Source organism: Colossoma macropomum, unplaced genomic scaffold (genome assembly GCF_904425465.1).
Source record: "Colossoma macropomum unplaced genomic scaffold, Colossoma_macropomum, whole genome shotgun sequence".
In the NCBI taxonomy this organism is placed as follows: Eukaryota; Metazoa; Chordata; class Actinopteri; order Characiformes; family Serrasalmidae; genus Colossoma; species Colossoma macropomum.
Genome location: NW_023495456.1, coordinates 172,414 through 197,366, shown reverse-complemented (window position 1 = coordinate 197,366; position 24,953 = coordinate 172,414). Strand labels below are relative to the sequence as shown.

The 24,953-nt window shown below is 37.9% G+C and overlaps 1 protein-coding gene across 2 annotated transcripts in view; it reads right to left on the bottom strand.

Annotated features, from left to right (window-relative positions):
• LOC118802096 (NACHT, LRR and PYD domains-containing protein 12-like) overlaps positions 1-24,340 on the bottom strand; it is a 49,666-nt gene extending 25,326 nt beyond the window's left edge. Inside the window, exons 1-11 of one of the 2 annotated variants that reach the window (XM_036562561.1) lie at positions 24,153-24,340; positions 23,722-23,809; positions 23,017-23,130; positions 21,164-21,280; positions 20,829-20,882; positions 18,785-20,557; positions 18,499-18,672; positions 13,351-13,524; positions 12,660-12,833; positions 10,525-10,698; positions 8,918-9,912 (exon numbers count right to left, since the gene is read on the bottom strand). In XM_036562561.1, the coding sequence (XP_036418454.1) occupies positions 9,906-9,912; positions 10,525-10,698; positions 12,660-12,833; positions 13,351-13,524; positions 18,499-18,672; positions 18,785-20,557; positions 20,829-20,882; positions 21,164-21,280; positions 23,017-23,130; positions 23,722-23,777 (2,817 nt within the window). In that variant the 5' untranslated portion in view covers positions 23,778-23,809; positions 24,153-24,340 and the 3' untranslated portion in view covers positions 8,918-9,905. Of the gene's footprint in view, positions 1-8,917; positions 9,913-10,524; positions 10,699-12,659; positions 12,834-13,350; positions 13,525-18,498; positions 18,673-18,784; positions 20,558-20,828; positions 20,883-21,163; positions 21,281-23,016; positions 23,131-23,721; positions 23,810-24,152 lie in introns of those variants that run through there. The other variant, XM_036562562.1, reaches the window with a different exon arrangement.
• Between the last annotated feature and the right edge of the window lie 613 nt (positions 24,341-24,953).

Genomic DNA, 24,953 nt, shown 5'->3' with positions numbered 1-24,953 from the left:
TAGACAGTCTCTTCTGCTAAATGGACTAAACTCCTAAAACAAAGCACAAAACACTGTCACCAAATCCTGCAGACTGATTTTCAGTTCTTTCTCTTAGGATACATGCCAGGAAAAATGTAACTCCTTAGGTAAATATAAAATGTTGTTTTTACACACTTCAGTGACGTTAAGAGACGGTTAACAGTGTAAACACTCAGTTTTTATACCAGCGTGAAAATATCTCTTGCTGGTTTCTTACTGATGGACACCTGCTGACTCACTACAGACATACTTAATTTTCCAGACATTAACACACATGATTATAAGGATACAGTTGTATTAAAGGAGAATGCCACCAGTTTTTCAAAATGTCTGCATAATTGTGTGTTTGAGATGTAAACAGAGTAATTCAGAGTGGTTTAGTGTGAAATGGCTGATTGTAGAGACTCAGATTTTCTTTACTGTGGTGGTGAGGGCCAGGGGTCAGCATAACTACGAAGTGAACCAACAAATGTTTTTATTCTTAAATGTTGACAATGGTCAAATGGTGAAAACATTTTTTGGGGACTATGTTTCCTTATAACGCGCTGCATGTATCTGTCTGCCATGAATGGACATTAAACTCTTTAGATTTCTGGTTCCTATCAATTCTGTCTCATTGCATTGCAAGTGAAACCACTCTGAATGATTTTGTTTAGATATTAAAGTTTGTATAAAGCAAATTAGGTAAATTTAAGTACATGTCAGAAGATAATTGCTGAAAACATGTAAAAAAAAAAAAAAGACTGAACTCTGTAGTACTGAATTGTGGAGCTAGATTGTTAAAATGCTTTTCATTATTTTTGGGTGGGCCTTAAATCATGGCTCGATGATGCACTGGAGCCACACTTTGAATGAGCCCACCTCTAACACTATAACGCTATAAAAATTAGAGCCACACTCAGCATGACCCCTCCCCTAACGCTATAAAAACTAGAGTCACACTCAGCATGCCCCCGAACACTGTAACCACTCCCCTATAACACTATAAGGGTATGAAAACTACAGTGCACTAACAGCAGTGCTTCTCTTTAGTTGTCTAGGTTATGCTAGTCAGTAATACCTTTGCTAACTTGCATAAATGGGAGAAAAAAATTGCCAATCTGCTGCAGACTGAGAGGAACGAGGTTGATTCTCGGGTAGGCCAGCGTCCTTTGGCTCCAAATTGGATTCTGGCTCTGATGACTCACACATGTATGACTGTAAAGTCCAAAACAGCTGCTAGACAAAGTAAATTCTGTGTGTTTGCTTGCTGAAGCACTACTAGCGTAGGGCAGGGGGGAAAAATCGATTCTTAGATGCATCATGATGCGGACATGAACAATCCTGAATCAATTCACAAATGTGAATTATTTTCTAAATTTTAATTTATAACAATGTTGACGCAAAAGGTGGAACTTAGAAATGCAGAAGTGCAGCGCCCAGACACTCTGACGTGCACATAACAAAAACACAACTGGATGAGCGAGAAATCCGACCGCCACTCTCTGCATTAAAAGTTAGGTTAGGTCAGGAGACGACAAACCAAATGTTATGAAGAGCCATTTTGTCCTTTCAACAAAAATCAAACCACCTTGGGAGCCACAATATTTTATGTCCAGTATGTCTCAGTATGTGCTGATGTCCTAGTATAGGCAAAAAAATTTAATTTCGAAACATCCTTAAATAAAGAGTTTTAAGCGCTCAGCCAAACCAACCAGCTACGAGATCAATCATGACATTATAGAAGCGAATCGGAGCAAAAAAAAAAAAAAGTTTTGAAAAGCGGAAAAGGTTAAAGAACAAGATGGTGTACTTAACATGTTTAATGTTGGAATGAACTACATATCCCACAATGCAGTGCGAATGGTTTCAACCAATCACTTTCACTTTCGCAATTGTATTTTCTCTTCGGTGTTTTTGCGGACGTCACTGGCTTTTCATTATATATAGTCCAGTTTTATGTACGAATAATGTTTGTATTTTTCATTATATTTTTACTACTCTATATTTTATCGCTGCTACCAAGTGTCAATCATGTTACAGTGAACCTTACGAAAGATTTTTGTTTAACTTAATAAGAATTATAATAATCCTGATGTGTCTTCATATTTTACTCACTGAAGCGGCTCCAAGGGACAAATATAATAACTGAAAGTGAACCTGAAGGGAGAAAATCTGATGCAGCGTTAATGTGTGAAGTAAAGGGGATTTTATTCCTGATTTAGAAAATAACATTAAACTTATTATCTGTGCTTAGACTTTATATGGGAGCTAAATGTTAGCTCAGGATGGAGGAGAGAGAGAGTTCTACCGTAACTTCTCTATTTAGATTGTGATGCACTCGCAAAATATTTCCCTGTTTATAGAAACTTTCCTGTCATTCCTGAAACAAAGCACAGAAAAATCTGGGAAAGAAAAAGTAAACCTTTCATACTAGCTGGTAATTGAAATATTAGACAATTCAGGTCATTCTAGTCTACATGGTTTTGAATACAGACCGATGACAACGTCCATATGATTATTTAAATAATCTAAAATATAAATTAGTTAAATAGGTCAGATCCGGGTTTGATCCACAGTGTAGTCTTCACAAAATTCCTTCTGCTTTCATGTTAACTGTGAGTAACATTTGTGGGAATATCGAAATGAACTCTTATTCTACCAGCACTTTTAGGTGTTCTGCGCATATTCACTTTTTCAGATAAATATGAAGTACAATAAATTAATTATTCACAGGTCGGGGTCTGAGCTCTGTGACTTTAAGGTCGATGAATGTCAGTGATTCCGGTATTTGCCTCTATTCTCATATATTCATCAGAAACAAACAACCATTTTATATTATTTATCAGATCAGAACATGTTTGGCTTCATCTTGTCTCACTGCCTCTTACTGAGATGTGTTTTAATTGTTCAGTAATTCAGTTGCATTAAAGTCACAATAAAGATGGAAAAGATTTAACATAAATCATTTTTACATCGGAAAAGAAAATACTGCAATTTCAAGCATGATGTTTTATATTTGCTGTATATAAAACTATTGATATTAAAGGCCAACATGTCACTGCATTGAGCACTGAGTTTTTAACAAGTCAAACACAAAGCGTGAACAAGCGTACTGGACCTGCTGGAGTTCACATTAAACCTGCTTGAATACATTTATATTAGACCAATAACAGCATTTAACAGAACACAAACCCATTTAGAGCTCAGACCAACCTGTTTGGAGTTGAGTCCCTCCTGTTTGGAGTCCAGCCTGCAGGAAGACACACTTGCAGTGGAGGAGGAGAGTCTCTGTGTAGCTCCTATTTAATTCATTCATGCAGTGAATCTGCTTAGAGCGGCAGATAAACTACAAACCTCATATAGTTACCAGTTCATACTGAGACATCTTGTGCAGCTACGAGGCTGAAGTAGCTTCTTATTCCAAGTTCTTACTTCAATTTCCCGTTCCACCTTAAACGGTGCTGCAGTTACATTCTGGTACCTGTAGATGGCGATATAACGCTGAGAATCACCCTGTATAGAATCTGTATGTGTATAAATGCTGAATAAAGTGATTAAACAGAAACACAGAGACTGTCTGAGTTGTGTTTTTAGGGAATCTATTTCAGAAAGTCTGAACCATTTTAGAACTTAACATTGTGTAAAAGAAATGCATAAATAAGAGAAAGGTAAAGGGTGAATTTGTGCTTTTCTGCTACCGTCTTACCTTCAAATCATTAAACATCTCAAAATGCTGAACTGTGAGAAATTTTTACCAAATAACTTTTTTTTTTTTAAATGATTATCTTTAAAACACAGCGTAACAGACACACAGTCAGACTGCATTATCTGCTTGAGACAGCGGCTGTGACAGCACTGAATCACCTTCTTATTCACTAATGCTGCTTCAGAAACATCTAAAGAAATGATACTTATAATAACAGATTATCACACAATCTGAATTATACATTTTACAGAGACCACAGAATGTGAGGTGTTGGGTTTTCTGCTTATGTGCTGTGACTTTATCTCCTGAATTTTCACAGTGTCTCAAAATCTGTCGGCATATTTGAAGCACAAAATATCAGATTATCAAACTCCTGAAGAGGAAGAAATTTTACTGAAGGATTATTCAGTTGTGACTTTGTGAACAGAACGATTTGAGACTGTAAGGTATGTAAACTGTATTTTTGCTTCTTTACTATGACATTATTTTCAGATTGTCAGAAAGTCTCTCACAACTCACACTCACATCGAACACAGCGTAACAGAGAAAAACATACTGTAGGATTTTGATATTCTGTGATATTGTCCTTCAGATGTGACTGTAAGACATATTTGAGACATCTTGAAGATCGTGAGATAAAATCATAGCAAATAAGCAGAAAGTAGATTAATTAACAGATCATTAATGAGACTAATTCAAAAGTACTAGTTAGTTCTTATGTGATTCTTTATATGAGTAAACACACTAATCAGCTTATTAACAGTGAAAAATCAGCAGTTATTACACAATTAATGAGTAAATAAGCTCTGAACTAATCAGTTAACAGTCAACTCAGTTACTAATTACTAGGTACATAATCAGTTCCTGAGAAATAACTAATGCTTATTCAATACTTAATTAATATATAAAAAATAAGCAGTTAATAACTTATTAAAGACATAATTAATGTTTAATTTTTGACCCTTACTGTAAAGTGTTACTGAGTAAATATGTAGTCCTGGTCCTGTGTTGTGAAAATATATAATAGTGGGTTTTATACTAAGCTGAGCAGCAACATTAACAGTAGCTTTATGTAAACAGAATCTATCATAATTAAAAGGAAATAAATAGGAGAAAAATTCAAATCCCACAACAAACATGCACTGAAACAGAAACTGAAGAGTCAGTGCTGTAAACCCTGATAAGCTCAACTCTGACACTCAAACCTCAGACTCAGTTCTGAATCTGTCTTTCACCTGTTTGTGATTCATTACTTTCTAAAAAACCTGCAGCTTTTAAGTTTAAAAGACGAAGCTTAAGTCGTCTCAGACTATAGTTCTGTGATCACTTGAGCTTTTAACATCTCTACTATGTACCTGATCAGATCTGATTAAGTTTATAGTGCTGACTATATAAACATTTTCCTCACTTATGAAATTTTGTGTGTTTTATTGATTGTCGTAACAGTTCATTTCTTCACTGTTTCACATTCTGCTAAAATGACTCTGCTTGTTAATGAAGCTGTGATGATCACAAGTTCAGATGTGGGAGTTTTGAGAGTGAAACACTCAGAGCTGCTAGTTCAGTAACTTATTAAGAAACTGACATAAACAGAGACTCAAAGCTCCATCATGATTAGAATAATTAGCATGTTAAATGTCTAACGCATCAGAGCTACAGAGAGCTTTTAATCTGGACCTACACAACACGGTTTTTAGCCTGTTTTTACCCATATCTGCCCCTTTCAGCACATTTTCACTCTGAAGTGATTTTCCAGGTCGGGATCTGGATCAGAAGTGACTGACGGTGCAGATGATCTGGTGGAGTGAGAGGAGAAACGAGTCACTCTTTATTTTCCTGATCCAACTCCGGAGTGATCAGAGTATCTCCGATATTTTCAAACATGTCTGATTTTTAGGACTCAGAACGTTCTCGAGTCCTGCAGTGTGAGATGGTCAGTGATGGAGCTGAGCGAGTGACTCAGACAGCAGCCAGTGAGAAGCCAGAAGAGAGAAAAAGGTGAAGAGACGCGTATAAACGCTGCGTCTGCAGCCAACTGAGGAGACAGAGGAGCTGCTAGTAAAACACAGCCAATAAGAGTCTTTATCATGTCTATAATGTCTGGATTCAGATGTTGATTCACTCTCTTCACAGTTTCAGATCAGCTGCCAGTTTGTAGTGAAATGTTCTCCGGTTCTCATGGTGATCTCTGCGTTCTCCAACACACTTTCACCCTCAGTTTGAGTTTCACTGCACATAAGAGCACAAACAGGTCTGATCCACACTCTGAAAAAGACGGTTCTCTGAGGGTTCTTTAGGAAAGAGGGTGGTTCTATATAGAAACATGAACACTCAAAGAAGGATTTGCATACTTAAATGGTTCTTTTCATGGTGAAATGGTTCTTCAGATGGAGAACACAGAATGCGTTGTATATGGTTCTATGTATAACCTACTTGAAAATGGTTCTTTATACCACCGATTAGCACCAGAAAAGGTTCTGTGATTGTTCCAATTTTGACATTATGATGATAATAACCCACAAAAGCAAACCCTTTTTTTGTTCTACACTCTCAAAAATGATGGTCGTCAGAAAAAAAATGGTTCTATATAGAACCATGAACACTCAAAGAACCATTTGCATGCTTAAATTTTTCTTTGCATGGTGAAATCGCTCGTCAGATTGATAAAGAATGTGTTGTATGTGTTTTCATAGAGAACTTTTTTGAACATGGTTCTTCATAGCACCAAAAAGGTTCTGCTATTGTTCCAAGTTTGACATTGTAATAATAGTAACCCACAAAAGCACAATAGCAATAGAACTCTTTTTTGTTCTACACTTTTTTGTTCTACACTTTCAAGGGGGCTTTAGTAAAGAAAATAGTTCTATATAGAAAGATGAACACTCAAAGAACCATTTGCATGCTTAAATGGTTCTTTGCATTGATAAATTGTTCTTCAGATTGATGGAGACTTTGCTGTACATGGTTCTATATAAAACATTTCTGAAAAATGTTCTATATAGTACCATAAAGGGTTCTTCTATTTCTACTTTATCAAGCCTGTAACAATAGAAGAAACCATTTTGGTGCTATCTAGAACCTTTTCCAAAAATGTTCCATTTAGAACCATATAAAACATCAATCTGAAGACCGATTTAATCATACAAGAACCACTTAATCTTGCAAATGGTTCTTTGAGTGTCCATGGTTCTATATAGAACCACTGTCTTTCCTAATAAACCCTTGAAGAACCATCTTTTTTAGGAGTGTAGTTCAGCTTTGTGTGTGTGATGTGAAAACAGGGAACTCTGGGATTTGAGTTCTTATTCGTAGCTGAAAAACTCCAAGAAACTCTGTGAAAGACTGACGTTGAGTCTGTGCTGCTCTCTGTTTTAGAGATCTGTGAGCTTTAGAGAGCTGCTTGTCCAAATATTAAAGCCTCCATTGTTATTTTACAGTGGAATGAACTGTAATGAAGGACATGAAAACTGATAGTGAGACACTTTTTCATTGTCTTTCTATGAATCAGAGTTTGAGAGTGTGACTTACTGAACTATAAAAATGAACTAAAGCTCTCACACATATTACAGATTATGATTATTTCTGCTGCTTCTTTTTATAAATAACTGTTAATATTTCGAATTAACAGTTTTACACTGATATTTATATAAAAACCAACAGAAATCATGATTGTAATCTAGCATCCATATGACACATGAGAGACATACATGCTCACAAAATGGAGTCAGATTCTTCAGGTTGAGTCAGAATTCAGCACAACACCTGCTGGTCGTCTAAACCACATCAGCAAGTCTGCACTACCTTAATGACGACTTGGATGTAGTTTGAACAGGATGAGAGAAGTTTTGGGGATATAATTACAGAAAAGATTAGGGTAAAGTGCAAAAATGTGACATTCTGCGAAATTATTATTATTTTTTAAACATAAACACTCACACACAAACAGTCTGTTTCCTCTTTTCCCAATCTAAATCAGAGAGAGGTGTTTGTGTGCGATGGAGAGACTCAGCAGCAGTGATAGACTAATAATCAGATGAGCTTTATTAGAGCTCAGAGAGGAACAGCAGAGATCTTCACAGTACAAGACACACTGATACTCATGTTCTCCCTGTATGAGCTCAGAACAGATAACAGTCAGTACGTCTCCAGTTCTGCACACATTCCATCAGAAACGGAAGATTAAGAAATGCAAATCTGAAAATCTCATCCTAAATTGTTCCAATAAAAGCTACAGAACCTTAACACAATAAATCGCAGAAAAAATTTAGGTTTTTCCATTTTCAGTGCAATTTTCAGCGCAAACAGTGACATTAGTGACACAGTGCATTGTGCTTGTACACATCATGTACTGATCATAAAGCTGAATGAAAAAAAAAACCCTGTGAAATAGAATTTTCTACTCTGCCACCTCTAAACAACAGATGTGTGTACTGAGAGTGAAGTACTGTGGAGTGTGCATGCGGTTAGGACACCCATATTTAAAACATCTTTGTCTTTTTAAAATGCTGATAGTAAAAATCATTTTTTGGGAACTTATTGTATGTTTATCACTGAACATAGGAGTGACCATGATCTGTTGGAAAACTTACTGTCACTGAACTCACAGTGGAGGTCACTTCTATTTATAAACTTCTACCTGACGGTGTCCCTGCACAAAACAACCACACAATAACCCCACTTTCCGACACAGAATATCACATATGTCCCCTAGCATGTATGTCTCATCTGGTCCCCAGTGACCTACCAGCTCGAGCCAAGCTCTTGAGCATCCATCAAGAGTCCTGGCCAGCACAGACACCACAGGGCACTTGCTCTTCAACAATTTAAGCTCCTATTCCTCCCCCAGGTCCACACCCCTGCTGCCACGGTTTCTCTCATATAGAATAGCTCCCCACAGAACAATGCATCATTTCCCTTGCAGCTGGGGGTGATGGCAGCAACAGCAGCACTTGATCTGGTGCTTCCAGTCTCACCAGTGCCCACCACACCAACAATGCTGTCCTGAATGCCATTTATGCTGGAGCTCTGCATCTGCCACTGGTGATTGTCCTGGACGATGGCTACTTTCCAGCTGTATGATGTGCCCATCTCAGTAGACTGGTTGCAGGAGAGATATCGGCAAGCTTGTGAAGGCAAGTGCATTGAGCCATCTATCATGCGCACTCTACCTCAATGTCGGGCCTTCTTGCACTGCTTCTGGCATCCAGCCTCACTGCATCTTTTATGTCAAGCCCTACCTTACCCTAGCCTTTCTGGGTTGTTCTTTCCCAGACCGCTGAGGGGCACTCTTCCATTTCTGACATCAGTGTGGCATCAGCAGAGAGTAAGACACAGGAGTGACCATGATCGCGATGACCACCCCTACTCAGAATGCCCACAAAATAACCCCACTTCCCAACAAAGAATATCACACATACAACACTTACACATAACTTAAACTAACCATAAATTAACAGATAACAACGATAAACAACAAGTCCTTTTGTCAAAGGACACGCACATACCATGAGCCCTGGCGTGTGGCCATCTGCATAGCTAGAGTCTTTCAGCGCCAGCCAGTAGCAGGTTGCTACAATAACAAGCAGCAAGAATCAACACTTGCTCATGAGTTAAATGTGGTGGGAGCGTATTTTGTGCACACTTATAGTGACAAACAGCCAAAATAGACTCAGATGACCAGTTTAAAGGGTCACACTGATTAACACAGGAGCTACACTGCATGCAGTGCGGTCACTGCTTCTGATTTAAATTTAGCTTCACTTCATAAAACATGTGCTCACATGGAAACAGAAGATAAACAAAACCATAAATAAAGGAAGCCTTGAGCTCAACTGGTACAAAGACAGATTAACAAAAACATTTTTTCCGGTTTCTACATACAAAACATCATGACCTGTGACTAGTTTACAGTCTGTTTTCTTCACTGGACAAAGTATCACATGGTCCATCTGTTACCTGAGTGTGACAGAGTAGAAGATTCTTCCTCTCTGAATATCAGACATTCATTTTTTAGTATTTTATTTCTCATGAAGTTTTCTGTACACAAACACACACGTCCATCTAGTCCACACACTCATACTGTATTTACACACACTGTGTCTCCCTCTGCTGCTGGAGCTCCTCACACACATTCAGAAATCACTTCATCTCTTCATGATGTCGTCTCTTTGGTGATCAGTAATACACATCATCAACATCAAATACTGAAAAGCAGAAAGAACCAAAAAAAAAACTTTTAATACAAAAAATAATAACACTATTTTCAATACAAAACTAGTCAGTATAATAACCAAGTTACTCATTTAAAGGATTTAGAACCAGTTTCCTACATGCAGCTTAATCATAGAGATTTTAAACTGTGAATCACTATTGGCAGTGTTTGTGGGCTTGTGTGTGTGTGCAGATTCATGTAAAATCATTAGCCGGGTTTCCATTTAAACATTCCGCAACTGTTGTGTGCATTTACAAAATTTCAGCAGAATAAAATGCAAATTAGGTCATGTTTCCATCCACTACAGTTATGCAAAGTAACTTTAACAATTCTGCCAGGTCATTATGCAGAGCCATTTTTCAAACAAATGTTGAATTAGGCATTTCAGAATATCGAAAACAACCTTCAAAAAGCTATGAGCCATGATTGGACCATCTGTAGGGCCAATTATTTTTCTCTTACAGCTTAATACATTATTGTTTATTTGAACTTTTATATTTTCGGCTTTCACAAAGTTCTAACTTTTTCACCTCATCCTATGTTTTTATGCATTTTCAGAATTTGCAAAAAAATGGTGGATGGAAAACATGTTACTGTTACTCACATTAAATCTTGTAGTCTGTAATATTTATCATGCTGAAGAGCTAACAGCTGCTCATGTCCTGTATTTATCAGGCCATTCTCAGACAGATCCAGCAGTCTCAGGTGTGAGGGGTTTGATTTCAGAGCTGCAGTCAGAGCAGCACAGCCTTCGTCTGTGATATTACAACCCCACAACCTGCAGAGAGAACAATGTCTGAGTCTGATGTGGATGTAAACGTTGTAAAAAGTTAAAAGTCCATGTTTCTGTTGATGAAGATTTAAGTTACTGAGCAGTAGCTGATATTAGGTCCATCACACACTCTGCACCTCTTACATTTCAGTTACTTATTTTTGAGATCGAATTAATAAACAATAATTAGATTTTTCATGACTTCTGTGCATTTTGATGATCTTTACTTACAACCTTGTTTCCAAAAACATTGAGACACTGAGCAAAATGTAAATAACAGAATACAATGATCTGCAAATAAATAAACCCTGTATTTAATTGAATAGACAACATATCAATGACAAGATAACATATCAAATGTTGAAACTGAGAAACATTATTGCCTATGCAAATGTTGCTCTAAAATCTGTATATACCATGCAGCATTAATAATGCCTTCATAGATGTGCAATTCATACAGGCCATGTGCACTATTGCCTCCCCATACCATCACTGATGCATGCTTTTGAACTGTGTGCTGATGACAAGCCCAGGGAATGTGGCATCAATGATTTTTAAAAAGAAATTCAGGTTTTGCTTTATATATATTTGGTTTCATCTTTACATGGATTTACATTAGATTTAACTTGCATTTGTGGAAGCAGCGATGAACTGGGTTTACAGGTTTTCAGAAGTGTTCCTGAGCCTAAATACACTAGTGACTGTTCTGAGCATGACGATAGCCCCTTTCCAGCTGTGTGATGTACCCCTCTTGGTGCACAAGCACACTGGTTGCAGCAGAGATGCCAGTGGGCTCATTAAGGCGAGCTTGATGAGCTGTCTGTCGTCCATGCCGCACTTGACCTCACTGTTGGGCCTTCCTGCACTGCACCTGGCCTCCAGCCTCACTGCATCAATCTCACCATCAAGCCTCTTTGTGCCGGCCCTGGCCTCCAGTCTCACCATGCTGGCCTCACCAGGCCATCTTTTTTCTCAGCATTGTTCCCATCTTCACTGTCTTTCACCAGGCATTGTCTTTCTCTCTGTTGCCTGGAGGATTCTTGAAGCACCATTTTTCCCCAGACCACTGAGGGGCACTGTCCTACTTCTGACATAAACAGCAGCAGAGTGTAAGACACTGGAGTGACCATGATGTTTTCAGAAGTGCTCCTGAACCCATGCAGTAATTTCCACTACAGAACCTTGTGTGTTTTTAATGCAGTGCTGTCTGAAGAGCTGAAGTTCATGGCCATCCAATCGTCCCTTGCATACAGAGATTCTCTGAATCTTTTAATGATATCATGTACCGTAGATGACAAAACCCCCAAGTTCTTTGCTATTTTATGTTGAGAAATGTTATTCTTGAATTGTTGCACTATTTGTACACAAACTTTCACAGTGGTGAAGTTCTCACCTTCTTTACTTCTGAAAGACTCAGTCTCTCTGGGATGCTTTTTTGTACCCAGTCATGTTACTGACTTGTTGTCAAGCACAAGCCGTTTTAGCATTACACAACTTTACCAGCCTTTTGTTGTCCCACCCCAACTTTTTTGGAATGTGTTGTTGCCATCAAATTCAAAATGGGCATATATTTTTCAAAAAACAATAAAAATTCTCAGTTTCAACATTTAATCTGTTGTCTGTGTTATTTTCAATTAAATGTAGGGTTTAAATGATTTGCACATCATTGAATTTTATTTTTATTTACATTTTGCACAGCACACAACTTTTTTGGAAAAGGGGTTGTACTTTCTCTGATGTTGTAAACAGTGAAAACAACTAATTCCTTATCATGTTTGTTGATTAGTAACAATGCATAACGCATGATTCATTACAGATAATTACTACATTAATTCATGATAAGTTTGTACATAGTTACTAGATTACTTAGAAACCCTACTGTAAAGGTGGTACCAAAAATGCCTTATTGGGACAATATGTGTTACTGAGAACCGGATCATGTGTGACTCTCAGAGAGATGATCTTACCCCAGTGTCTCCAGTTTACAGAGAGGATTTCCCAGTACAGCAGAGAGCAGCTTCACTCCTGAATCTCCTGGTTTATTCCCAGACAGTATTAGCTCTCTCAGGTGTGAGGGGTTTGATTTCAGAGCTGAAGTCAGAGCAGCACAGCCTTCATCTGTGATATTACAACCCCACAACCTGCAGAGAGAGAGAACAATGACACACTCTTCACTTTATTAGTTCAGGATATACAGATCAGTACTTCAGAAACTTCGTCATCAATGGGTTACTGCATTTGAAACATGTGACACCATTAATAAGATAGATTTGATGATTTGTATTGTTGTAAAGTGTGGAAGAAAAATACAGTAAAATCTTTGTATGAGTAGGTGTGTCCAAAATTTTAACTTGTACTATCCAACAACATATACGAATAAAAAAATCTTTAGAAAAAAACAAGTTAAATATGAACTCAAACTGATAAAGAAATGATTCAATAATCTGTTACAGTTTCAATATGGCAAAGAAAAAATCAGGAAATTAAAATATGAGTGGAGAAAACAACAAACAGCATGATGAGAGAATGAAAGGTCTCTGAAGAAATGAAACAAACACACTCAAGATAATGATTCTAAACCTACAGACAGTTTAACAGTTAGAGAACATGTCTTACTGAGGACCAGGTCATGTGTGACTCTCAGAGAGATGATCTTACCACAGAATCTCCAGTTTACAGAGAGGATTCTCCAGTACAGCAGAGAGCAGTTTCACTCCTGAATCTCCTAGATTATTCAAAGACAGATTCAGCTCTCTCAGGTGTGAGGGGTTTGATTTCAGAGCTGAAGTCAGAGCAGCACAGCCTTTATCTGTGATATTACAATCCCCCAACCTGCAGAGAGAACAATGACACGGTCTTCACTCTCTCAGTTCAGAACACACAAATCAGTTCAGCAGGAACTTCAACAAGGTGAGTCTACAGTCATAAAACTTTGGGGGGTTAAATAAAGATTTATTGGTTCATTTATTTTACAGATCAGTAAAAATGGTAATATCGTAAAATGTACAAACTCAAAAATTAAATGATGATTTTCTAGTTATTAATAAATAAGTTAAGATAAAGAATGATAAAAATGTTTATGAAGACAAATATGGTGTGGTTTGAGCTAATTTCTAAGCATTGTCAGATATGTGCTTTATAATAGAATAACAGTATTTTGTTGACAGGTAACACAAAAGGAACATGTGATCAGCTCTGACTCTGTGTAATCTCAGTATATTTACCTTATACTATTTGTAAGTGGAGCTACATGTAAAAGTAATAGAAAAAACATGGTGATTATGCAGTAATGTAGTCATGATTTCAGTGCAATTACTCACATTATTTTGAAGAACTAATATTACAGCTCCAATATCATATAGTTTCACTGTAATTACAGTGTGAAACAATGTCTGTACACCATATTGCGCCTCACCCTTTACATACATAACAGATAAAAAATAAAGTAGAAACAAGTGAATTCATAGTTTACAGCACTAAAACCACATCAGCAAAACCTTTTCACTGTTTTTAGCATAATAGTCCTATTACTATAAACTCTATTAGACTGTCAAAAAATTTGACATGGCTTTTTTGATTACGGAATAGAGTAATAGAATAGAATAATATAATTTTAACTGTAAAACATTTTTAAGACAGGTTACAATAACTAGTTGTTTAGTTTCATAGATAGTTTTAAATACATTATCTTATATCAACTGGAAAATAAAAAAATTATATATTTACAGGTATTTAGAGTTTATTGCATTTTTTTTTTTCATTTTACTTCCAGTTGTTATTACCATTTTATTCTATCGTATTTACCACTTCAATAACTAACTTATTATTTAATAAAAACTAAAAAAAAAACAAAAATGAGCATGCAGTGGTTAGGTTAGTTAAACTTGTTACCATAATCTTACCATATTATTACCCAATTATTGCAGCCAGTTTATTTATCACTTTCATACATGTAGCAGCTCAAAAAAATATCAGTTAAAAACATTATTGATGTTACATGTTTTTATGTTTTTATATTTTCAAGGCAAAGTGGTCACCAGCTACCTTTTTCTTGCTCATCCAGCATCAATCTATGGCATCTTTCTATTCTCTTTCACATAGCTAGAACCTATAGGTTCTCATATCCCCTTAAGAAAGTGTGTATGTGTGTATCCCCTTCACTAGTGTGTATGTGGTCTTAACAATCCACACCGAAAAGAAACATTCCTTGCACATGCCTTTTGTCTGTGTTTGCTTGCATTTGGCTTATTCTGCTTCCACCCTATCAGAAACCTCCAGTGATGGTGATGTAGTGTGGGAGACTGGAACCTTGAGACCTAAAACATAAAGCTTTGCACACATGGGTCTTCCATGTAAGAGTTCAGCAGGGTTGTAGCATGGGGTTTGCACAGTACACTTGCAAAAAATCTTTGGTGAACTTCCACTCTTTGTGCTTCAGTGAAGCAGTCTGCAAGCAGTCCTTCAAGCTGTGGTTGAAGCAATCACACGGGTAGTATACAGGTGATGTTCTGTGCAAAATCCCTCAATCCTGAAATAATGCAAACTCATGAGAGGTGAACTGTGGTCCATTATTAGGAATCAGTTCCTTTAGGTTGCCCTCTCTACTGGACACCGAAGACAGAAACTGGATGACGGCATGTGTTGTAGCATGTTCTGTAAAAGCAATCCCTGGCCTTATACTAAAATAAGCTATTGGCATGATCACAAAGCGACAATTTAGGGGTGCATTGCCATATGGCCCCATGATGTTAATTACCAGTTTTTCCAAAGCACTGGTAGGCTATGGCACCGGTTGCAATGGTTTTGGATGCATGACAGCAGACTTGTCATGTAACTGGCATGTTATGCATGTTTTGATGAATGCCTCCATTTGAGCATCCATCCCCAGCCACAAGTACAACCTTCCCAGTAATTTTTTTGTTTGGAAAATGCCTTGATGTGTATTGTGTGCCTGAGAAATAAGGTTGGGCTGAAGGCTTTCTAGTACTACAAGGCAGCTTGTGTCTCATACCACACAGTCCTCTTGGAGGAAAAGTTCATTTTGCAGCCTAATGTATGGTTGTAGTGCTGGATCCAGGGATTTCGCAGACTTAGGCCATCTGGAAGTGAGTAATTTGCAGAGTTTTGTTTGTACTGGACAAGAGGCACATGTAGTTTTGAACTCATTGCTTGTAATCGCAGTAATTATGGATGTAAGTGCAACCACCTCAACATCATTTTCCAGACAGGGCTCTTCACTATGCAGTGGCAGGCGAGATAAATAGTGAGCTGTGCAGGTATCCCATCCTGGTTTGTACTGAATAGCCTGGCTGACCACCTAGCTATGCTCATGCCAGTTCTTCCATGTTCTTTTGAAGACAACAATGTGGTCAGTGGAGTGTGGTCTGTTTGCAAAGTAAAGCGATAAGTTCTCCATCCCTCTGTTGCCCACACACAGGCTAGTGCCTCTTTCTCTATGGTAGAATATTTCCTCTCTGTCTGGGTGAGTGTGCGTGATGCAAACACTACTTTTCGGTACCGTCTGAATGCTGCTGGGTAAGCACAGGCCCAATACCATAGTCTGATGCATCTGCGGTGATTATGATGGGCAGCTCTGGGTTAAACAGTGCAAGTGCAGCGCTGCTAAGTGTGAGCTCCTTGACCCTATCAAAAATTTGTTGGGCCTCTTATGTCCATACAAATGAAGCAGAACCACATAGCAGGCCATGTAATGGCTCCATGACAGATGCATAATTCTTATGAATTTTGCATACCAAGTTGTGAGCCTTAAAAATGACAGAAGACTGACTACATCTGTAAGTGGTGGAGCTTGTGACACTGCAGCCACATGTGAAGCATCAGGCTACAACCCTTTTGCTGACACAGTATGCCCAAGGAAAGACAGTTCAGGTTGCCTGATAGCACCTGTTAAGATTCAGCTTGAGTCCTGCCTCATGCAGCACACTCCAGATTCTTGTCATGTTCCTCAACTGTTGCCCCGAGATGATTATATCATCCAGGTAGCATTGGACTCCTGTCTGACCTTTCAGAATGATGGGCATCATATGTTGAAAACAGCTAGGTACCAAAGCAAAATTCATAAGGAACATGCTTAAAACGAAAAAGACCATCATGTGTAAGGAAAGCAGTGATATGGCTGTCCTTATGCAGCATGACTTGATGGTAAGTGTTGCTCCACAACTTTGCAAACATTTTCTTCACATGTGGTAAAGGAAAACTGTCTAGTACCTCTCCCTTGTTCAGCACAAAGTCTGACCCCCCCACTTTCTTTCTGGTGACCATTATTGGAGAGATCTATTCAGATACATCAGCTGGCTCAATTACATATCGTTGCTCAACCAGTATCTTTAACTCTGCTGAAACTGCTTTACATACTGAAAAAGGCAGGTGTCATAGTTTCTGCGGCATGGGCTGGACATCAGACCCAATTTTCACTTATGAGAGAAGCCCTTTCCACAAGAGCAGTTTCTTGTGTGGTTGCCTCTGTCGAGACTGAATGGTTGACTGGAGCTTGACTGACAATGCCATTAAGTATCTGTAATTGTAATGCTTAGAATAAGCACTGCAGATCCCTGGTGCATGATATAAAGTCCTGCAGTGGCACACCGGTCACCGAACATTACGTTGGCTTTCAAACAAGCATTGACATGTATGGCAGTACCTCCAAACATTGACATGGGTAAAATGGAGACAGTAGAGCCTGCGTCTAGCATTAGCTCAAGTTTCTGTTCAGGACAATCACTTCAGGAGCAGTAACCTCACAAACTATCTTGGTTCCCCGACACACAAATGGTCCTTTCTAACTGCAATACCTGCACAGTGCTTCTCTCACAGGGCAACCCGCAGCGTAAGCAGCATGCTGTCTCAAACCACATCTGTAGCATGAAATAAGCACTATTGACATGGCTTTCTTGAGGTCAAGTGGCACTTCTAAGAGCAATCGCTCTCTAATGCGGATCGAGTTCATCTTTTCTATAAGCTGGTCTTAAATCATTTCTTCCTCCATAGCACCGAATTCACAAGTGGCTGTGAGTTCTCTCAGAAATGCACTGTGATGTGCTGGCTGTGCTGGCAAAATCTACAATGTTCAGCCACAACATTAACTTTTGGCACAAAAGTTTACAGTGATTACAGTGATGTGCTGTATAAAAATGTTTCATATCATATCCATTCACTCGGTGAACAACAGACTCTACCAAACTCACTGAAACAATTTTATTACACTTTAGGTTCCTCTAAGCTTTTACTGAGCTGGTAAATCTGTTTTTACCTACAGTGCAGCAGTGAGGTGGAATACAGTACAGGACACACTAAAGCCTGATTCACTCATTTCTTTATAGTTCTTATAAACTTTTATTTTCTAATTATTTTTGTTCTGATTGTAACTGTGTAACTAATAACTAATGTTTTATTAATGTTTAGTTGTCAATGTGTTTATTATTATTACTTTTTACTTGTATTATCTGTATTTAGACTTTATCTCAAGACCTATTTTACTGTTGTATCATCTCAACTTTTTATGGTCCTATCAGTTTATCACCTTATTTTATTATCTTTTTGCTTAGTTGCTTATCACTGGGTTTTATTGTCATACAAGTCTATCTGTCACCAGCTTTTTTTTCTTTTACGCCCTGTGACACTGAGCTTTATTGAAAACAAGGATTTCCCTCAGTGTAAACCCAAGCTAAAAAAAAAAACTGTTGATGATTTTACAATTGTGCTGTTCTGTGCCAGATTAGCACCTGCACTGCATGCATGAAAATATGAAAAAATCTACCATATCCATTTGCAGCACGTTCAACTTACCACAGTGTCTCCAGTTTACAGAGAGGATTCTCCAGTCCAGCAGAAAGCAGCTTCAATCCTGAATCTCCTAGTTTATTATCAGTCAGATCCAGCTCTTTCAGGCTGGCGGATTCTGAGCTGAGCACTAAGGCCAGAGCTGCACAGCTTTTCTTTGTCAGACTACAGTTTGAAAGACTAAAGAAAATAATATACAAAGCTTTAATGTGATGGAAATAAACACTCTTAATGTCACTAATTAATGCTGCTGAAAGGCATATACATGCGAACTATACATGTATATACTTACTCAGCTGTTCTGGATTCTGCAACTACAGGCAGCAGCTTCAGAAGAACATCATCTGATCTGTTATATTTCCATAAGAGAAATTCATCCAGATTCTCTCCTGATGTCAGCAGTACAAAGACCACAGCTGACCATTGTGAAGAAGAGAGTGTTCTTTGGTTTAGATTGTCAGACTGCAGGTACTGCTGAACTTCCTCAACTAGAGAACGGTCATCTAGTTCATTCAGACAGTGGAACAGATTGATGAATTTCTCTGCAGAAGGATTCTCTCTGATCTTCTTCTTGATGTACTGAACAGTTTCCTTCTTGCTGTGAGACCTACTTCCTGTCTGTGTCACTAACTCTTGTATGAGAGTCTGATTGGATTCCAGTGAGAGACCCAGAAGAAAGCGAAGGAAAAAATCCAGATGTCCATTCTTACTCTGTAAGGCCTGATCCACAGCACTCTTGTGTACATCTGAGATTTTCCTGAGGATCCTCAGTTTAGAGGACTGATTTTGTTTAAGCACATTTCTTTTTTGATTCATGAAGGTCAGGTGCACATATAGAGCTGCAAGATGTTCCTGAACGCTCAGATGAACAAAGCAGTACACTTTACTCTGGTGCAGCCCAGATTCCTCTCTGAAGATCTGTGTACACACACCTGAGTACACTGATGCTTCTTTAACATCGATGCCACATTCTCTCAGATCTTCCTCATAGAAGATCAAGTTTCCTTTCATCAGCTGCTGAAAAGACAGTCGTCCCAGTTTCAGAAGTATTTCTTTATCTGTCTTCTGGTTCTTTGTGTACTTTCCTCTTATGATTTGTGTCTGAATGATGAGGAAGTGTGTGTACATTTGAGTCAGAGTTTTGGGGGTCTCTCCACTCTCTGCTTCACCCAACATTCTCTCTAGAACAGTGGCTGAAATCCAACAGAACACAGGAATGTGGCACATGATGTAGAGGCTTCTTGATGTCCTCAGGTGTGTGATGATTCTATCGGCCAGGCTCTGATCCCTGATTCTCTTCCTGAAGTACTCCTCCTTCTGTGGGTCACTGAACCCTCGTACTTCTGTCAGTCGATCCACACACTCAGAGGGGATCTGATCAGCTGCTGCAGGTCGGGAGGTGATCCAGATAAGAGCAGAGGGAAGCAGATCCCCCTTGATCAGATTGGTTAGTAGCACCTTCACTGAGGATGACTGAGTGACATCATCCAATCTCACAGCGCTCTGAAAATCTAGAGTTAAACGACACTCATCCAAACCATCAAATATGAACAGAACTTTGTGAGATCTGGATATTTCCATTTCTTTAATCTCCTTAAACCGTATATGAAGAAGATCCACCAAACTGAGTTTTTGGTCCTTCATCAAATTCAGTTCTCTGAAAGGAAGTGGAAATATGAAGTGGACATCCTGATTTGCTCTCCCTTCAGTCCAGTCCAGAATGAACTTCTGCACAGAGACTGTTTTTCCAATGCCAGCGACTCCCTTTGTCAGCACAGTTCTGATGGGTTTGTCTTGTTCTGATAAGGGTTTAAAGATGTCATTGCACTTGATTGGTGTGTCCTCTGTTTCTGTTCTCCTGGATGCTGCCTCAATCTGTCTGACCTCATGTTCATTATTGACATCTCCACTGTCTCCCTCTGTGATGTAGAGCTCTGTGTAGATCTCACTGAGAAGTGTTGGGGTTTCCTGGTTTGTTATCACCTCATTCAAACACTCAAACTTCTGTTTGAGATTCAACTTGAGGTTTTCTTGGACTTTCACTGCATCAGAAGCATGGTTATGTCTGTGAGATGGTGAGACACGTGGTGAGACACAGGACCAATTATCAGTACAATTTTAAATAAACTTTCTAAGATGCCTGCTCAGAACCACTTTCATTTCCTGCAAATTCACAAACCAAATTTTCTTTATTCACAAATGTCCTCTATTGTGTGCTCTCTGTAGATTCTCTTTATATGTTCTCTCTAATCTTAATCAATGTAAAAATTGATAAAGAGGTAACTTGACGTGTTTATAACATACTGCATGTCTCTGTGTGTTGGTTGTGATCTTACTCTTTATCTATGATGATCTCCTCTTCTGTTATGTCTCTTCCCAACTGCAGGAAACTGTAGACACACAAATATGTGCTGCATATTTTCATTAAAGCATCTGAACTTCAGTATCAAATCTTCTTTTTGAGTATAAAATAAATCAGAGATCACACTCATAACTGGAACTTGACACACATTTTAGAATATTTTGGAATAGATACTGATACAGTGGAGGAAACAGCAGTTTATATTTTCAGTCTAAAACTTGATTTTCATTCTAATCAGTCAATATTTTCCACTGGAATAGATGAATCAGCTTTTCTGTCCACAATGGCTCAACGTTGAGGAGCTGTTACCTGTGTCCAGATGAAGGGTGTTCATCTTCAAACACTGGTGGACGACCCATAGATTCATCACTCTTCATAAACACACAGCTGGTTACTGGAGAGTCTGATCTCTTTATCTGGATTAGACTGTACAAGAAATTATTTACATAGTCTTCATTATAGACCTTTCATGTTAAAATAGCTCATCCCAATTTTGTAATAACTTTAATATTAATTACATCACTAGTTTTAAATTTGTCTTATTTTTGGTTTACTTTATGGTTAGTTTTTTACAAACCCAATTAATTATTTAAAAGTAAATAAAAACAGAGTGCAATGATTTGCAAATCTCATAGACATAGACATCTCATAGATATTTTATTCACAATAGACCATAGAACACACATCAGATATTGAAAGTGAGACATTTTACCACTTCATGAAAAACATTCATTCATTTAGAACTTGATGGCAGCAACGCATCTCAAAAAAGTTGGGACAGGGTCTACCATTGTGTAGCATCCCCTCTTCTTTTAACAACAGCCTGTAAACATCTGGGAAGTGAGGAGACCAATTGCTAGAGTTTTAGGAGAGGAATGTTATCCCATTATAGCTCAATTGTCCTGGGTCTTCTTTGCTGGATTTTTTGTTTCATGACGCGCCAAATGTTTCCCATTGGTGAAAGGTCTGGACTGCAGGCAGGCCAGTTCAGCACCCGGACTCTTCTTCTGCAAAGCCATGCTGTTGTGGTGGATGCTAGTGTAGTTTAGCATTGTCTTGCTGAAATATGCAAGGCTTTCTTTGAAAAAGACATCGTCTGGATGGCAGCATATGTTGCCAAAAGTTATATATTTTGTTCAGCATTAATGGTGCCTTCACAGATGTGCAAGTTACCCATGCCATGTGCACTTATGCTCCCCCATACCATCATGGGTGCTGGCTTTTGAACTGTGTGCTAATAACCAGCTGGAAGGTCTTTAGGGTGTAGGATGCAGTGTCCATGATTTCCAAAAAGAATTTCAAATTTTGATTAATTGGACCACAGGACACTTTTCCACTTCGCCTCGGTCCATTTTAAATGAGCTTGTGCCCAGAGAATTTGGCAGCTTTTCTGAATACTGTTTATACATGATTTCTTCTTTGCATGATACAGCCTTAACTTGCGTTTGTGGATTGCACAGCGAACTGTGTTTATAGACAATGATTTCTGAAAGTGTTCCTGAGCCCATGCAGTGATTTCTATTACAGAATCATGCCTGTTTTGAATGCAGTGCCATCTGAGGGCCAATGATCACGAGCATCCAATACTGATCACTGGCCTTGTCCCTTGCGTACAAGGGTTTGATGATATTATGTACTGTAGATAGTGGGATTTCCAAAGTCTTCACAACTTTACATTGAGGAACATTTTTCTGAAATTGTTTCATAATTTTTGTTGCCCTGTCACAACTTTTCTGAGATGTGTTGCTGCCGTCAAGTTCTAAATGAGTTAATGGTTTTCATGAAATGGTAAAATGTCTCACTTTCAATATCTGATATGTGTTCCATGTTCTATTGTGAATAAAATATGGGTCTATGAGATTTACAAATTATTGCATTCTGGTTTCATTTACATTAATTTACATTTTACATAGCACCCCAATTTTTCTGGAACTGGAGTTGTATTTCCTCTTAAATATTTTATTTCATTTAATACAGAATTTTGTTAATCACACCATTTTTTCACTTGTAATTACAAGCAATTTGATCTACATTTAAAATGTGTGAAACAAACTACTTATATAATAAAAACAGAAATACAAATAAAATAAAATCTGCTGCTAAAAGCTGCAGGACAATACAGTCATTCTCTCAGCAAGAGCTTATCTCTGACTAGCCATTACCTGAGGGATGAGGGGTCTCCATTTTTGAACATTAGGGGATGATCCATAGACTCATCACTCTTCATGGACACACAGCTGGGTGCTGGAGAGTCTGATCTCTTCATGTGGATTAGACTGTAAATGATGAAAGACTTTTCTTGAGATTTACATACAGTGTTTGAAATCTCTTTAATAGACTAGCCCAGTAAAAAATGCTAATTAATCTAGTTGCCACCAATAAGTAAAAATGCTAATTAATCTAGTTGCCACCAATAAGTAAAAAATAATGTCACTTGTAATCTGCTGACCACTAGTTTTCCCTCACTGTTTACGTTGTTGGCGTGTATGGCTGAGCAAGACCTTTAACATGGAAAGAGTTCAGAAAATGTCTTCACAAAATACTTTAGAGAAACAAGAAGTATAGAGAACAGTTGATGATTATAACAATATAAACTGTAATATTTTACAGTTACATTTAAGATAACAAGACACTTACAGAAACACACTTACAGGTCAGGGAGGACATATATTTTTAAACCATTGTAGCTCACCTATATTTTTTAAACAAATATAACTTCAGACCTCACCTCTGGGTTAAACATGGAGACCCACTGAATAAAATTAAATGCAATTAAATTAAATATAATGCTAAAATATTGAACAATCTCATTGCATTAACAACTACAAAGATCTATTATGACACAAAGAGAAATAAAAATCTCTCACTCTGAGTGTTTGTTGGGGGTGGAACTGTCTTCCTCACATTCCTCAGAGAGGTTCATCCTGTTTTTCTGGTTTAACAAAACCTGTCAAACTTACAAAGAAGAACAACTCTGTACAATAAACAGCTCAGAAAAACAGCCAGTAAAAGCTGTAATTAAAAACAGACAAATGTGGACATCATGAATTAGCAGTAAATTAAAATACAGAAGCAGCTAAACTCATTTACTGTGTACACATTCACAGAGGCAGGAGCTCAGCAGACGACACAAGATACACAGAGTCAACAATTACTTTTAATTTTACTGGTGAAGAAGAAAGAAAGTGACTTTAATGAGAGTCAGATTAATGTGAACTGCAGCAGCTGCTGATTTAGCTGTTGATTTCTTTCCTTGTTCTTTATAAAAGTTACTAAAATATTCATATAAAGCTCTTACCTCCACAAACAAGATCCTAGAAAAAGGCTCTTTAACTGAATGTGTCGTCCTTTCGTGTGTATTATATCTCATATTATAACGTCATCATGGCTTCCAAAAAACAATATTGTTCCTCTCAAACCACCAAGTGGTGTTGAACACTGGAGAAACACTTTCAGCTTCACCTGAGCTTTTCTTTACCTGAGAAATATGTCAGCTCTCCTCCCTGGTGTCACATTTCAGAGACCTACATTTCCTGTTTTATATTCAGCTGGAACTCGTCTCTCTGACACTCTGACTGACAACCGTACACAGACATTTGAACACATTAAGACATTAAAGTGACACATTCTTACATATTCATTTCATACTGCAGGTTTACAGTGAATCATGTAGTCAGTACTTTAATTCTGTTTAGCCTGTTAGAATATTTTAGGCTGTTATTTAGCTGGTCAGACTTGTTCTAGATAAGAAGATTAGTTATCTGCCCCTCAGTTTTAACTAAACCAGTTCTGAATTCATCTCTCAATATACACAGTGGTTCATACTAGCAGCAAACTCGTCAGATGGGAGATGTGCATATATAGAGTATTTTTTTCAAAACAGATCAGATTTTAAGACCATAACTCTTCGTTTTATAACATGTTTACTTAACATACTAATATACATAAAATCAATATGTATTCATGTTATTTGCTTTTATTGAAACAGCAATGTTTTGGGCAAAAACATGCTTACTGCGCCGATAAATAGCCTTTGGTGCCTAAAACTTTTACACTGTACTACACATGTCCACATAAAGTCATGAGAATAATAAGTTAT